Consider the following 17,210-nt stretch of genomic DNA (forward strand, 5'->3'; position numbering starts at 1 on the left):
AGAACACTGGCACATAGTGCTTTGTAAATTAATAAATTAATGCCCCAACCTACTGTGCCCTGTAGCAGGAAGTCTGGGTGTCAGTACTTGACCCTGTGTCCCTGGACAAGACTGTCCCCAGCTGGGCCTTACTTTCTCCACCTGTAACCAGAGAGGGTTGGTCTGGGTCTTGGACAGCCGGTTCCGCGGCGCAGCCTGATACTCCGGAGCCCCTGCTGAGTCAACTGTCACCTTGGGCCAGCTCTGCCCTCTCGGGGCCCATCCCCCCTGACTTGGGATCTGTCCGCCTGGAGGTGTTGAGCAGACCCCAACCCACTCACCGGCCCTCTGCTTCCTCCCTACCAGCGCCTGGACTTCGAGTCCCAGCCCGTGCACACCGTGGTCCTGGAGGCGCTCAACAAGTTCGTGGACCCCCGCTTCGCTGACCTGGGCACGTTCCGCGACCAGGCGATCGTGCGCGTGGCCGTGACCGACGTGGACGAGCCCCCCGAGTTCCAGCAGCCCTCCGGCCTCCTGGAGGTACAGGAGGACGCGCAGGTGGGCTCCCTGGTCGGCGTGGTGACGGCGCGGGACCCCGACGCCGCCAACCGGCCCGTCCGGTGAGACCCCCGCCCGGGGCCGACGCCTGCTGCCTGCTACCCCGCCAGCGCCCTCGGACAGACGGCGGGCAGAGGGGGAGGGGGCAGGGCGGGGAGGGGAGGGGGAAAAAATGGTGTGGGGGGAGGGGAGAGAGAGAGATGGACACAGAGATGGAGAGAAACAGGCTGGGAGCCAAGGAGACAAAGCAAACAGGTTAGAGAACAGTCGCAGAGAGACAAGGGACCCAGGATAAGGAGAGAGAACCAGGTGTGACAGACACAGCACAGTGACCTGGGCTCAAGCTCAGTCCTCCACCAAAAAAAAAAAAGATAATTTCATCCTTTCAGCTTTTCAGGTCAAAAATGTTGAAAACCATCCTCAAGTTCTGTTTTTCTCTCACATCTCCCTCCATCAGCAACCCCTGTCATCTCTGCTTTAAAAACATCAGCAGAATCGGGCCATTTCTCACCTCCTCCGCCGCCCTGGTCCAAGCCACCTCTTTCTCCTGCCTGGATTACTGCCTCCTCGCTGGACTCCCTGCTTCTGTCCTCACCCCTCTTCAATCTAGAATGGGCACAGGAGCTAGACTGATCCCATCCAAATGTAAATCAGAGCGTGGCCCTCCTCTGCTTAAAGCCCAACAAAGGCACCTCTCAGGCTCAGGATAAAAGCCCAGACCCTCACAATGCCCCCCAGACCCTATGCGGTGTGGCCTCACTGTAACCTCTCAGACACCACCTCCCACTACCCTCCTTCCCTGGTTCACTCTGCTAAGCCACACTGGCCTCCGCCCAGCTCCACAGATACACCCAGCCTGCCTCTACCCCAGGGCCTTGGCAGCTCCTGATCGCTTTGCCTGGAATGTTCTCCCCCTTAATATCCCCATGGTTGGTCCTCTCACTTCCTCCAGGACTTTCCTCAAGCATCACCTTCTCAGTGCAACCTTCCCCAACCACTCTTTCTAAAATGTCAACCCCACCTCAACCTGTCCCCACACTTCGTATCCATTTTCCTTTGTCCTTCATCACCAGCTAACCTGCTACCCATTTTCCTGATGACTTCGTTTGTCCCTCCCCCTAGAAGATAAGCACCAGGAGGGTAGGGATGCATGTCTGTGTTCACGGCTGTATCCTCAGCACCTCACCCACTGCCTAGTGCTTGGTGGACACTCCCTGACGCATGGTGAATGAATGACATGTAAAATCAGAGAGAGACTGAGAAAAGAGACTCATGGAGGGGTAGCGAGACCAACAATGAGAGGAAGTGACCAGAGAAGGAGGAGAGCCGGTGGAAAGAGGGCAGGAGTAACTAAAGGACAGAGGGACCTACCTGGCACTGTAGGAACAGAGAGAGGAGACTTGGAGAGAAAGCCAGAAAGGGGAAGAAATAGAATCAGACACAGAGAGAGAGGCAGAGCAGGGAGCGGGGCAGGTGGGTGGAGGGGAGGGGATGCTGCGGTACTGTCGGTGTCCCAGGAAGGGTTTGAGAGCTGCAGCGGTTAGGGAGTCCCCGACCGTGGCCCAGGTTGGAAGAATGTCAGATAGAAAGTGATCCAGAGGAGAAGGTCGGGGTGGGGCGGATGGCCATTGTTGGATGGATGGGAAAAAGAGCCTGGAGCTTCCTGCTTATTCCCTAAAACCCCTGTTATATAGTCAGTGAATGATCCCTCAGGCAACAATGTACCTAGCTCTGTGCTGAGCATTGGAGAAAGAGGGAAGGGATGTTGCTTTGAGGATCTCTGCATCACATAACTCCAGATGCGTAACATTCCCACCATCATCCGTGTGAATGGCTCAGATTTGTGCAGTGCACAGGCTGTGCAACCTTACATGGCAACCCGAGGTGAGGACACAAAGATGCCATCCTGCTTAACTACCCATGCGCTTCCAGACTAGGAGCTACCCTCAGGGGTCTAGAAAGACTTCTTAGAGGAGGCAGGAATTGAACTAAGCTGGGTACCTGAGCCTGGTCAGGTATAACTATGAAGAGAAGGCCATTCCCGGGTGCAGGCGTATGGAGGCAGGGGAGTGGTAGGTGTGCCTGGAAAAGAGTAGACTGTGATAGCTACAGGAGGCGGAGGGAGATGAGCTAGTGAGAGAAGTCTGGCAGGCCTCAAAGGTAGGCCAAGGGGCTCAGACTGGTCCAGAGGTCCAGAATGCCTCCTGGGTTGCCTCCACCCTTCTCAAGGCCAAAACTGCCCTCCACTGCCTCTGAACTCCTCCACTGCCCTCCCATCCCTGCTACTGGTAGGTACAGTCTTTAAACATCCCCATCAGCCTTTGGCTCAGCCCAGACCTCTCCCAGGAGGGCATTATCACCCATGTTTGGCAGGAAACTCAGGCCCAGGGAGGGGAGGAGTTAAGAACCAGCAGTAGGAGCCTCACCCTTGCCCCCCAGGTCCCTGCTTCAGTCTGCCTGGCCCCCTCCTCTCCAGTACCGCTCTCCACACCCCCTCTCAGTCCTCTCCCTCCCGCCCTCCGTTGACTTCCCTTCCCCCCCTGCTTTTATCTGCACTGAAAGGGCCAACTTGGAAACCTGCTCTCACCTCCTTTCATCTCTCTTTGCTGCCTCTTCCCTGGGGCCCCTCAGATGTGGGGGCGGTGAGGAGCTTCAGACAGGTCCAATTTCATACGACAAACATTTACCCAACTCCTCCATGCCCAGCCCTGAGCCAGGCCTGAGATGACTCAGCCAAGGGCAGAGCTGGAGAGGAGCACCCAGTCCATAGGGGACAGACTTGGAAATGGGAGGCCAGAGAAGGGGTCCTCACAGGCCACATGTGCGGCCCAGAGCCCGGCTTATATTCCAGCTCCCTCAGTTCCAAAGGTCCTAGACTCAGTCAGCACCTACGCATTGAGTCATGTCATGTCAGCCACTGATCCAGGAAATGGGGCAACGGTGATAAGACCCAGTCCCTCCCCTCATGGAGTTTGCGGGCGGTTGGGGCCGGGGGCAGACAGTCAACAAGTAGCTGTTGAGACACATCAACAAATGGTTAAAAGGGATCATTGCTGATAAGAGCTATGAAGAAAATAGACTACTGTGTAATGGGATAAGGAGGATTGGGGCCACAGGGGGCTACTTTGGCTTAAGTTGTCAAGGAGCTGGCAAATGAGTTCACATCAGAATGATCAGGAGAGAGCCAACCAAACAAAGATGTGGGGAAGTGCTTTCCAGGTAGAAGGAACAGCAAGTGCAAAGGTCCAGAGGCAGGAACAAGCTTAGTGCGTTCCTGGAAATGAAGTGGTATCCTGGGAGATTTTGCCTAGCATAGTAGGCACCTGGGAAATACAGAAATACAGATGTACAGAGTGATTTTTCTGAGTCGCTGCACTGGAGAGAGTGGAAGATGCCTCATACTGTGGCGTTTGGCCCTCAGAATGTTAACTCATTCTACAGATGAAGAAACTGAGGGTCTGAGAGGAGAAGTGACTCTCCCAGTGTCACTCAGCCTGAAAGGGGAAGGGATGAGATTTAACCCATGATTGTCTGCTTCTTGAGTCCAGCCTCCTGCCATTTCACTCCCGCTTCTGACTCTCTTTTTAGTTAGAACTATTTCCAACCTTACACTGTGCCCTTCCCTGTGCGTGAGGCCCAGAGAGTCAGATGGGGGCGATGGGAAGGCTGGGGCCCCGTGTGAGTGAATCTAGTGACAGACCTAAGCCTGAGTGGGCTGAGGCAGGGGCTAAGGACTAAGGAGCTCCAAGCAGGGGCAAGGACTCTGGGCACCAAGGAGGGATGGCCCCCGAGCAAGGATGAAGAGGACGAGGTTGGAATGGGAGGACAGCACTCCAGGGTGGAGTGATAGTGAGGGCCTGGTGGCAGGAACAGAATCCTGGAGCCAGGAGGTTAAGTTCAGGGGCAGGGAGGTCAGCTGGATGAGCTCACGTGAGGGGGGTGGGCTGGAGATGAGGTCATGGGGGCACTTGGGGACAAGCTGTGAAGGGCCTTGAATGTCAGATGAAGGTGTGGGACTTTATCCCTAGGCAGTGGGAAGTCTTGGAAGGCTTTTGAGAGGAGGAGGAGAGGGCTCAGATGGGCCCATGTCTGGATTAGGCAGCCTTGCAGATAGACCAGCTGTTTATCAGCCCAGCCCCAGCCCTACCAGCCCCAACCCCCTCATGAGTCTTCCTTGAATGCCAAAAACAGGAAAGCCCACACCGGACCAGAGAGAGAGCGAACACTTCATTTCCTCCCAGCAGTCCACAGTGGGGTGCAGCAGAAAGTACATGCACTTTAGAATCATGAATCCTAGCTCAGTTGTAGAATTGTGGGAAAATCACTGCACCCACTCCAAGCCTCAGTTTTCCCATCTCTAAAATGGGTGTCATGGTAGTTCTTGCCTCATTCATTTATTCAAAAAAATAGGTACTAAATGTCTATCATGGACCAGGTTCTATGCTCGGTGGTCCTGGGATTGGAGGGAGGATTAAGTGTTTGGTACATAACAGGTCCTCAGGAAATGAACATTACCATTTTCCTCGGTGCTCTGTACACCTGTTTCTCCCCTTCATTCTGCAACCAGAACTAACCACACACAAATTTCTAGGTGTCATGTGCAGGCTTTGAGTGTGTGCTTTAAAAGGGTTAGGGGGAGGGGAAAGAGTCGAAGACAGAATGGGGTGAGCAGAGAAGAATCCCTGGGTCAGGGGAGCAGCCCCTTTTGCATCTGAAGAGTTTCCCCCACTAGTAGCTCAGGTGGGGGCCGCATCATTCAGCCTGCTGCGTGTACACGTGTACGTACACGAGCCCGGACACAGGAGCACCGGGCAGCCTGGATACACATGAATCTGCAGACTTTCATATTTACCATGCCTGTGTGAGCTATATATGCACATATTTATGTGGAGAAAACCCACATGGGCACTCAAGGCAGGAAGAAGTACCCTCCCCACTTCTCTCACCCTGACCTTGACAACAGCAGTGTTTTGTGCTGTTCCCAGGGTGTGGGAGCACCCACAGGTATACCTGGCTGGTCCTGAGGAGGGTGCTCTTAGTTAGATCTGGAAATCTGGACAGACAGACGTGGCTTGGGAATTTGGCTCTGCCACTAACCAGCCCTTTTGACCCAAGGCAAGGCACCTGGCTTCTCTGAGCCTCAGTTTCCTCATGTGTAAAATGGCAGCGGCAGTGATGACGGTTATCTGCAAGGACTGGAGGAGCTCGTGCATGTGAAGCCCTTACACAGGCCTGTCACAAAGTCTTGCTGAGCAAATGAAAATAAGAGCTAATTCATACGTCATGTGGTAGGTGCCCAGCGCTGTTAAAAGTGTTTTATTGGTGTTTTATTGGTAGTACTTGTCTAATCCTCACAACCACCCTGTGAGGTAGGTATTATTATTAGCGCCATTTCTAAGAGGGAACCAAAGACCAGAGAGGTTGAGTGACTTGCTCAGGGTCACACAGCTAGGTTTCAAACCTAGCCAGATGGCCACCAGATCTGCACTCCTGACTGTCATTCCCAGGCTTTCTTTGCACATGTGCACACGCACACACACACTAGCAGACACATACCCACACTCTGTCACTGCACTCTTCTACCCACACCTGCTGCTGTTCCCCTTCCTGCCCTCCAGATCCTGGCTGACCAAATGAGAAGTAGGACAGTGAGAACTGAGCAGAACCTTCTAGACCACAGATGCCTCCTGTCCTTCTCAGACCGCTGGCAATGCTGCCATGTCCATACATGGTGCCTCCCACCCCCAGGCACGCAGACCACACACTGGGTTGGTTGAAGGGTCACCTGTGTCCCCCTTACCAGACATTTCGGAACGCTCATTAGAATAACAATAGTTCTCACTCAGGGAGTCATTTTCCTGGAACCCAACTAGGCACCTATCCCCTAGCTAGGCACTTAATCCTCCCAACCACTTGCAAGGTGGGAGTAAAATCGGTTCCATTTTGCTGAAAATTAAGGCTCAAAGATGAAGTGACTTGTCCGGGGACATCGAGGAGCCAGACCCAGGGCTGAGCGGCTGCCTGTTGTACCTTCCAACTGCAACACAGTGTCACACACAGTTTCCACCCACAACACAGACACACAACTCTTGCACCTACACGTGAGGGGTACACGAGCATCCCCCGCTGCCCCCACGTCTGCCAGGCCACACTCCTTGCCACACACCATGCCCTCTACCCCTCCCTCCCAGTCACTCACTGGCTCCCTGAGCTGGAACAAAGCCACCTGGGCTCGGCAGCCACACTGACCTGCAGCCCCAAGTCTTTAGCTGGTTAATGGAGGCTCCCCGCGGCTCCCGCCCCATGGCCTTGGGAACAGCTGCCTCCACTTAGATTCCAGCCCCCCCTTCCCCTCCAGGAGGGAACAAAAAAGAATAAGTGGGAGGAGGAGGACGAGGAGGAGGGAGAAGAGAGCAAACAGGTCTGAGCCGAGAGGGGAAGAGAAACAAGAAGGCGGTGGGCATCCTCCCACCAGCCCGGCCTCACGCCCAGCCCTGACGAGGTGATCAGGAGCCCCAGGCTATGTCATGCCCCTGGCTCTCTTCTAGACTCACTTCTCCCACCTGTAAAATCAGGAGGAGGTCTCCACGGTTCCTTCCAGCTGAGCTGACACTACTCAGAGTCTGGTTCTACCTCCTTTGGACCCAAACATCCTACAGGCCAGGCTTGGGGCAAAGGCAACCTGAGACTCCATGCATTGCCACTTTGGATGGTTCAATGCGCTAGAAAGAACTCTGGGTGTAGAGGCCCATATTGGGGTACAGATTCCAATTCTGTGACAGTCCCTGTGCAACCTTGGGCAGGGTTATCACTAGCCCGTATGGCACCTTTCGTAAATAAGAAAAAAGTCGCCTTTTGAGAAGATGCTCCCTGGGCTAGGACACATGGCTGGGCAAGCAGAACACTGGCTGGACTTCACCCCCACTTCCCCTCTTCAGCCTGGTAACTCTGTGCAGGACACAACCTGCACAACCATACTTGGCAGCCCTAAGCTTGGCAAGTTTCCTCTCTGAGCCTCAGTGTCTCCATCTGCAAAATGAGATCACATCAGCCTCACAAGATGCCAGGCAGGGAGGGACGTCGTCTGTCTTGTTTGCCATTTTATCCCCAGGGCTTAGCACACAGCAGCACAGAGAAGGCACTCAGTTAATGTTTAGGCATAAAGGAACGAAGGGAGGGATGGCTGGAGGAAAAGTAAGCTACAAACTGCTAAGTGCTATACCGGTGAGAGGAATTGTCATCTTGGATCTGAACCTCCCCACACACTTTCACCCAGGTCAGGAGGACCCAGGCTGATCAGGGCCAAGGAGAATATAGGCTTAGCAGCTTAGGGACAGGAAGGGGCAATAAACTAGGGACTCAGGAGATGGGCTGTAATGCCCACTACACCCACGTGCCCAGGCCTTTTCAGTTTGACACGAGCCTCCACTTCCACTACAACAGTGAATATGAAAAGAATAAGGGCTGTCACCTCTGCCCAGTTCCATGAATTACCTCCTCTAACCCACACCAGTGTGAGGTGAGTATGAATCACCCTATTTTCCAGACAACCAAACAGAGGCCAAAGAGGTCCAGTGACTTGTCCAGGGTCACACAGGTGGAATAAGAAGCAGAGGATTCAAAGCCAGCTCCAGCTGCTCCCAGATCTGTGCAGTCCCACTGGACATCATTATCCCCATTCAACAGATGAGGAAACTGAGGCCCAGAGAGGTTTGGTAATGCAGCCAAGGCCCCACTGAAGGGTCATCTCAGGGCTTCGGGTTCCCACGGAGGGTGTTTCTGGTATCCTCAATTTCCCTGCTCTGGAAGATGGGGGAAGGGCCCCTTTCCTTCTGCTGGTGGAAGCGGGGAGGGGCGCCCCGCCCCACCACGCTCCTTTGTCCCCGCTTCACAAAGAGCCCTTGCTAGGCATTAGGGGCCTTCGTCGGCCGCGCAGCCTGGCGGCAACCCCCTCCCGCACTATCAGCGTCGGGAAGCGGCGGGCAGAGCTGGCGGGGCCTCTCTGGGCCGCCGCCGCCCGAGACATGTGTTGGACACGGGCCTTTCAGGCCTGGAGCAGCCGCACAAAGGCCGGGGAAGAAGGCGGAACAAAGGGCTTTTTCACGCGGCAACTAAAAAGCCGCAGATTAGCACGGGCGTGCTACGCTGGCGGGGAGGGGCCGGCGGCCATCCCCCCAGATCCCTTCCCGCCGCCTCCGCTCAGCCCGTGTGCCCTGTCTGGGGCCTCCGGAGAGCCTCAGAGCTACAGAGCCGACCCACTCTCTCCTGCTCAAAATCCCCCTTGGCGCCCCAGGACACTCAGCCCCCTGAATTCTGCACTCTGCCTGTTGTGATGCCTCCTCCTCCCCACTTCCCAGTTCTGGCCGTTTTTGCACCATTTGCCATTCCCTAAGTAATTCTCACCCGTACGGTTCTCACCCGCCCTTTGCAGCTTCTGTTCCCCCTGCCTGGAATGCCGTCCTGGCCCTTTCTCAAGCCCAGCTCTAGGGTCACCTCTTACAGAAAGATAAGAATCAAATATCCCGCGAGTGCTAACTCTATGCTGGGCCCTTTGCCTTCTTCCAGCCCTCACAAAGACCGTGGGACGCAAATCATTAGCCCCATTACCCAGCTGAGGAAACTGAGGCTCAGAAAGCTTGAGGGTTGCCCATGGTCACATGGCAGGTACCCAGTGCAGCTGAGATGCAAACTCAGATCCATTTCCACTCCTCTGCTTCTTGTGTCTCCCAGGCAGGTGGTTCCTCTTTGCGGGTAGGGTGGAGGGACATGGGCACAGGCTCCACTGGCGCCAGGGCACCTTCAATCAGCCCCGCCCTGCCTCCCTCAGGTACGCCATTGACCGCGACTCGGATCTGGACCAGATTTTTGATATCGATGCGGACACGGGCGCCATCGTAACCGGCAAGGGTCTGGACCGAGAGACTGCCGGCTGGCACAACATCACTGTGCTGGCCATGGAGGCGGGTGAGCCAGGGGGCGGGGTGAATATGGGAGGGAGGGGCGATGACTGAGGGGTGGAGCTGGGGCGGGGCAAAGCCCAGGGAGGAGGGGCCAAAGGCTGGGGGCGGGACAAAGAGTAAGAAACTGGGCAAAGCTGGGGTGGGGCAGTGGTCAGCAGAAGCTGACCCGCAGGAACAAAGATCTGGGAAGGTTCCCAAGCCAAAAAATCAGGGCCAGTCTCGGGTCTGGCTTTCTTACCTCAGCATTTATTGAGCACCTGCTACACACCAATCCCTTTTTTAGAGGCTGGGGATACAGCCCTGAACAAGATAGAAAAACTCCTTTCTCCATGGGGTAGAGCTAGACCATCAACAAACTGAGAGAAAGGGTGTACGCATGTCAGCTGATGCTAAGTGCTAACAAGAAACTGGGAAAGAAGAAAGCAGAGGAAGGGGATCGGGAGGGGATTGTTTCTCTTAGGGGAAGGCCTCTCTGAAAAGGAGACATTTCAACAGAGAGCTCAGTAAAGTGAGGGAGTCATGCCGCCGTCAGAGGGAAGAGTGTTCCAAGGAGAGGGAACAGCCAGTGCAAAGGGCCTGAGGTAGTAGTTTGCCTAGCGTTGGAGGAACAGCAAGGAGAACAGTGTGGTTGGTGAGGGGCAAAGTGGTCAGCCATTGCAAGGTTTTTGGACTTGACTCCAAATGAGGTGGGAGTCACTGGGGGGTGTTGAGTAGAGGAGGGAGGTTGCTTGACGTGATACCTCTGGCTGCTGCATTGCGAATAGACTGGGAGCTCTGAGGAGGGGCGGGGGCGTGGAGGGGGAACAGGGGCTCAGCCAGAAGTTACATGCGACAGTGCCCAGAAGATGAGACAGTGGCCTGGCCCAGGATGATTAGCCATGTTAATGGTGAGACGTGGTCAGCTTTGGGAGACAGGCTGAAGACAGAGCCCACAGGACCTGCTGATGGGATGGTACAGAGGAGAGATAGAGAGGGGTCAAGGATGACTCCAAGGTGCTTGGCCTGAGTTTCTGGAAGTGTGTGTGTGTGTGTGTGTGTGTGTGAGAGAGAGAGAGACATGCAATTTGGCGCAGCTGGGGAGGAGTGTGAGCTGAGAGAGAAAGAGGGGGCCCTCGGACATGGGGTCCAGACAAGTCAGGCCGTGGAGGTGAGGAGCTAAGAGCGTGGAGGGTCACGGCACCCCGGGAGTGGGGAGAGGGCAGTTCTAGGCCTCCTCCACAACCAAAGCAATGCTGCCGCTGCCCCTGCCTGGACCTGCTCTGCAAGCTCCCCCGCCCTGTCAGCTCTCCAGGTCTCAGGAGCCAGCAAACCTCCAGGAAGCAGTGGTGACAATAGGAATACTCAGAGTCTCTGAGCCTTGGGTGGGGTGGGCGCCATTCAAACTCCCCTCTGCATACCTCAGCCCCAAGCCCCTCCTGCCCCTTCGAGGCCTCCTGGTGGCCTTCCTCCTCCTCCTCCTCCTCCTCCTCCTCCTCCTGCTGGTGCCTCCCACTTCCCAGGCCCCACCAGCCCATTCCAGCCAAGGAAGTCCCTAGGCTGAAGTTCCCTTCGTCTCTTTCAAATTCGGTTTAAAAGAAAATACAAAGCTGGCTCAAACCTCAGGGCCTGCAGCTCCCGAGCCTTTGAATCCACTTCTCCACCGCATGAAAGGGAGATAACAAAGGTGGCTGGAGAGGAAGTGGTGGCTGGACTGGAAAGAAGACAGCTCCCCCTCCTTACCTCCCTGAACCTGCCCCTTGGGCAACCATGGGGACTGGCCCAGCTGCTGGGCAGAGATGCCTCCTCTCCCTACCCCCAGATACATCTCCTCTACCAGCTGTCACACCACCCAAAGGCCCACCACTAGCAAGGCCGTTCTGGGGTTAAGCATTGTGCTTCTACCCAGCGAGTCTCTTTCAGAAAGCAGCTAGAGCCACATACGAAGTCTGCAGTGCTGCCGTTTCACAGGAGAGAGCGTGTCCGGGGGACTGTCCCCCACAAACATTTTACAATGTTTACCTAATAGCTACTGAGCTCCATGCTTTCTAGCACGTACTTTATTGATCATGATCTGTTACAGAGCAGCACCCATTTTACTGATGGGAAAATCGAGGCTCAGATCATTAGGAGATTTGTCCAAGGACATGCGGTGGCAGAACCGGGATTTGGACCAAGTGTTCCCGGTTTCCTCCACAGCTTTGCTACGTGGCCTCCCTTTTCCTGGTACTCTGCTCTCGGGACCCCACCCCAAGCCCCAACCCTCCCCAGCAACTGAGCTGGGGAAGGAGATGAGTCTCTGCAAGGAAGGGACTGGTCACTGGGCTAGAGATCACTCCCCTCTGAGCTGCAATTCACAACCCCTGCCCAACCCTCACCGAGGATATTAATCAATGGGAAAATGAAAGGTTCCCACTTCACAGTGCTGGTGGGAGGATTAAATAGGATAATACATGGAAAGAACTTAGCCTAGTACTTAGCTCTCAGTTAATGGTATCTATCGATCTTGACTCTGTGCACTTGGCTTAAGCACCAGCTCTGTGCCAGGCACTTTACAATGCTGTGCTCATTGAATCGTCCCACCTATCAGGTGTTGATTCTGCCGTTATCCCCAGTGTGTGGATGAGGAAACTAAGACTCAGAGAGGTGAAGTCATTTGTCCAAATTCCCGGCGCAAGCCTGTCTGACTGCACAGCCCGCTGTCACCCAGATGCCCCTCAAGTCATATGTCTTTGGTGCCAGGCACGAAGCCAGGAGTGTCGCAAATAATCCACCCACTCCGGCTTCTTGCCATCTCTGTGAGACAAGGACAAATTATTATCCCCACTTTACAGCCAAGGAAATAGAGGCTCAGGAAGGAACAGCGATGGCCCCGAAGTCACAGAGCAAGTCCATGCAGGGCCAGGGCTCCCAGCAGCCAGCCGGGACCCCAAGTGCAACACCCGTGCCTTCCTGCTGAAGCATCCATTTGGCTTCCTCAGAAACAGGGGATGGTGGTGGGGTCACGGTGCCCCGCCTGCTCCGGGTGTAACAAACATGAGGTGACAAGAATCAGAGGGGAAATATTTATACACAGCAGCTGAGCTTTGCCAGCACCTTGGAGGATGCGGCACTCAGCCGGGAGCAGCCACCTGTCACACCGGATTACCTCAAAGACTCCCGAACCACTTAGAATGCCGGCTCCCCCCTCCCCAAACTTCTGAGTCATCCATTCTGCCCATGCAGACGCTCCTTCCACTGACATTATCTTTAACGTTTTGTAATCATGAAATATTAATGACCGATATTGAATTTAAAGTACAATTTGTGTCTGAATCCTTCAGTGGAAAGGGCAGTTGTAAAGGGACAGTCTTCAAAGAGATGGCGGGGTGGAGGGGGGAGACTTGGAAAGCCAGTGCTGGAGTGGGCGGTGTCAGGGGGCTGCATCCGGCCCCCTCTTCCAGGTCTGGAGGGGTGGTCTCTAGCTGCCCCGGACAGCAAAGAGTTAACCAGATTAGCTAGAGCTTCCCCATCTGGGTCACCCCAGGCCAAGTCACGGTTTTACAGCCCCCTGATTTTTTCCTTCATACCACAGAGCACGCTTTATGATTTATATATGCATTCGTGTGCGTGCTTAGTTAATCTCTCTTCCCCGGGAAACAATACCTTCCATGAGGGCAGGGTCTCATCTGTATCTGTAGCCTTCACACCGGGCCTGGCACTCAGTAGGTGTGTATAAACATTTCCTGAATGGATGGATAAATGGGCTTGCCCGCCCAGTTAGGAAGGCAGGGCAACATGATGGAGAAAAACTGCTTCTAGTGGCATGGCTCCCAGCTGTGAGTTTGGGCAGTCGTTTCCCCTCTTCTTGCTTTAGTTTTCTCATCTATTAAATGATACCGTCTTGGATAGCTATAAGGATAATAACTCTATTGTTAACTATTAATAACAGTGGCTTCTATTTATTTGAAGCTCACAATATACCAGATATTGTGCTTAATGCTTTATATAAAGTGTCTGCTGAGGGCCTCTTGTCACCCACCTGCTCCGGGCACTGGGATCTGGTGATAAAAAGTCTTGGCCACTGACCTCAGGAGTTCACAGGTGGGCAGAGAGAGACACATCAACTGTCAGTGGCAACGCAGAGTGCAAGGAAGGGGGCGGTGGGCATTCAGGAGGTGTAGCCAGGGACTTGCCCCCCTAGAGGAGAAGGCAAGAGACTTTCCCAGAGGAGGGGACATCTGAGTTGGGTCTCAAAGGCTAAGGAAAGGGGGTTTGGGAGCTCCCAGCAGAAAGAGCCCCACATGCTCAGGCCTGGAGCCTTGGCCGGCAGAAAGACCCCTGTCCATTCTGAGAATGGAGAGACTGGTGTGGCCAGAGGCTGGAGCCAGAGAATGGCTGGAGTAGGTGGGGTGAGGTGAGTGTGCAGAAGCTCACTGGGCCTCTACAGGAAGAACCTCAGATGTCCTGTGAGCAGCCGGACATCTCCTGGAGACGACAGGGAGCCAGTGCAGGCTTTAGAGCAGAAGAGGAAGATGGTCAGATGTGCAGTCTCCAGCGTTCACTCGGGTTGGTGGGGGAGGGCGGACAGGAGCGGGGCAGCCCGGAGCAGGCAACAGATGGAGGCTGTCAGGAAGACTCGGGCTTGGACGTGTGCTGAGAGCGCAGGGCAGGGTGGGGACGGGCAGGAGGAAGTGCCAGGGAGGCTGACTGTGGTGCCATCTGGGGAAGAGGCCTGGCACAGCCCTGCATGGAAGGGGTTGCTTCAGAAGGCAGTGAGCTCCCCGTCACCAGAGGTGTGTAAATGAGGCCTGGGTTCCTCTTGGATTGGGTAACTCCCGAGATCCTGTGCCACCTAGGTACTTAACAGATGCCACCAGGAACAAAGATTTTTGTGATGTCCATGGAGTCTCATAAGACAGCCCAGAGTATCAGGACCAACTCAGCCCTAGGGACGAAAACTTTCTCCCACCCCACCCCCCAATTCCAGGGCCGCTTTTTTACCCAGAAGTCCTCCTGAGAGGACCCTTCAGAGGACCAAACATCCCCACCCCAACAAGGTCAAACCTCCAGTCTCCACGTGGAAGCCAAACAGATAATCAGAGAAACAGAGAAGGGCACCCTAACCTCATGCTCCCACTGGAGGTGAGTGGGGACGGGGCAGGGAGTGCGAGGCGACCGCCCCTGGCAGCCCTGAGGCCCCTCCCCTGGAGCACTCCCGCCTGCTCACCCAGCCCCCCTCGCCGTCCTGCCTGCTTGTCTTGGCCAGCTTGTAATTGGGATGATAAATCTTCCTGCCCAGCTGGCCAGCGCTAATCAGAGCCTGGTGTTTGGATGCAATTTAATTCCCTCGAGAGGAGGGAGGCGCTGAGGGGACGGTGGAGAAGAGGGTCCAGGCTCTGCTCCTCCCACCCTTGCAGCACTGCAAGGAGGTACCTTCCAGCTGCCCCCCACCTCTCTGCCTCCCTTCCTCCCCCCTCTCCCCACTTCTCACTCTCCTTCCCACTCCCACTCTTGCGACCCCACTTCTCTCTTTCTCTGTGGGCTTCTGACTTTCTCTGTGACAGCCAAGGAGAACTTCAGAGTCCAGCTCCATTTGCTTTACGGATGAGAAAAGCTTGGTCCAGAGAGAGAGGCAGGAAGAGGGTCACACAGCTTGACTGCTCCCTAGATGGTGGGATCTGGGTGGCGGGGGGGCGTGAAACCCTCACAGAATTAGTCCATCCAGAGGTCTCAGTCTCTCCCTGTCACCTCCACAGCACCCCAGCATAGTCAGGGATGCCACAGACGGTGAAATCCATTCATTCGCTAAATCTTTATTAAGCACCTACTGTGTGCCATGCACAGAGGGGCTGGGGATACAGCAGCAAACACAAGAGACCAAAATTCTGCTTACTTTCTGGTGAGGGAGATAGATGATGGGCAAGTTAAGTGAGTAAAAATATAGCGGGTGTTGGATAAGTGCTGTGGAGAAAAGTAGAGCAGGGAAGTGGGTAGCTGGTGGGATGACAAGGAACAAATTTAAATAAGGTCATCAGGGGAGGTCTCTCTGGGAAGACATCTGGGCAAAGATCTGAAGGAGGGAAAGGAGGAAACCTGGAGCAGAGGAAAAGGCAGAGCCAGGTGAGGGACGAGGCCAGGGAGGAAGATCACAAGGGCCTTATGGGCATGTAGGTCTTGGGCTTATAGTCTGATTGCCCAGGACTAGGGCAGTCAAGGAAAGCTTCCGGGAGCAGGCAGAGACATTTGTTTGGGGCCTTGAGGCAAGTCGGATTCTGGCAGCTGAAGATGGTCAGAAAGGCAGTACCATTTGATGGTTAAGACTCCCCTTTTGGACCCAGACCCAGGTTCCGTTGATGGTTCCCTGTGAGACTTCGGGCAAGTTCTTTACCCTCTCTGAGCCAGTTTCCTCATCAGCAAAACGGCAATAATTCAAATCCCTACCTCCCACGATGGTTGACAGGATGAAATGAGGCAGCACAGACCCTGGCCCATGGCAGATGCTCAATATGTGTTTGCTTGTGTCCTTCTGGCAGTAGCATATCCCTAGGAGTTCCCTAACAGGGTCACCAGGCCAGGACCCATCACCTCTACACTTCCTACTGGCCTCTAGCCCTCCAAGTCCAGTTTGGTCCAGACACCAGGTTAAGAACTGCTAGGGGGTGGGGGTCTTCCTTAGAAGGAATCCAGAATCTTACTATCTACAGCCTCCCCTCCCACCCCAGGACCTTTGCACATGCTGTTCCTACTGCCTGGAGCACACTTTCCTTCCCATCCCCTTCATCTGATTACTTCCTAGTTGGATCTCAGCCTAAACGTCACCTACGCTAGGGCAAATATCCCTGCACCTCACCAGGGTAGGAACCTAGGAACCCCTGCCTCATACTCTCACAGTCCTGGACTTTTTTCTCTCTACTTTTATCACAGTCTAGAGTGATATCTGTCCCTGCCACTAGACCAAGAGGCCGTGTTGGTCTTGTTCAATGTTGTGTTCTTGGTACAAAGGAGGCGCTCAAACTGTAACAGTCAGCAAAAACCAGAAGTCTCAGTTTCAAATTGCCTGATCCAATCCCCCGTCTGTTATACATAAGGGACGCTGAGGCCCGAAGAAGGTAAGGGGCCTGCGCACACTGCACGGCAGCTCTCCCGCCCAAGCCTGCTCTCTTCCCAAGGCACCCAAGGAATTGCCCTCCCTCCTCTGCCCCTCGGCCCCCCAGGGCTATACCTGACTCCTCCTCGGATTAATGGTGAGCCAGCTCAGAGAGGAAGCACCAGGCTGAAGCACGTTTAATTTTAATTTAGGAATCGGTTAAGACTGCGGGCCTGCTCAGCTCTGGGTTGTCAATCAGCCTTCCTCAAGGCTGCATCAATTAGTTTAAAAATATTGAATGTAATTTTGCCTGACACAACATATTGCAGCTACTGCAAAATATAATTTACTTCAGAAGAAGAAATAATTAAACTAATTTGCATGTCAGTCAGCTGAACTGAAATGCCAAGGGAGGGGCGTGGGCTCCATGGGGGATCCAGCCCCCGGAGACAGCACCTGCCACTGGGCATTGGGTGAGGTCAGCCTGGGCCTCGGTCTGAGCCGTAGCTGCGTCTGGATGGACAAATATTCAGGCAGCAGGAGGGCCCACTGGAATTGCATCTAGACCACGCACTGGACTTAGAGTCAGGAGACATAGGACCCAACCTCAGTTCTGCCACTGACTTGCCTGTGGCTTTGGACAAAGTCTTGCCCCTTTCTGGGCCTCA

At 54.6% G+C, this 17,210-nt stretch overlaps 1 protein-coding gene across 3 annotated transcripts in view; it reads left to right on the forward strand.

Annotated features, from left to right (window-relative positions):
• CDH22 (cadherin 22) overlaps positions 1–17,210 on the forward strand; it is a 71,050-nt gene that overhangs the window by 39,664 nt on the left and 14,176 nt on the right. For all 3 annotated transcript variants that reach the window (XM_059896437.1, XM_059896438.1, XM_059896439.1), the window contains exons 6-7: positions 346–599; positions 9,365–9,501. In XM_059896437.1, the coding sequence (XP_059752420.1) occupies positions 346–599; positions 9,365–9,501 (391 nt within the window). The remainder of the gene's footprint in view (positions 1–345; positions 600–9,364; positions 9,502–17,210) is intronic.

Source organism: Balaenoptera ricei, chromosome 15 (assembly GCF_028023285.1).
Source record: "Balaenoptera ricei isolate mBalRic1 chromosome 15, mBalRic1.hap2, whole genome shotgun sequence".
Classification (NCBI taxonomy): domain Eukaryota; kingdom Metazoa; phylum Chordata; class Mammalia; order Artiodactyla; family Balaenopteridae; genus Balaenoptera; species Balaenoptera ricei.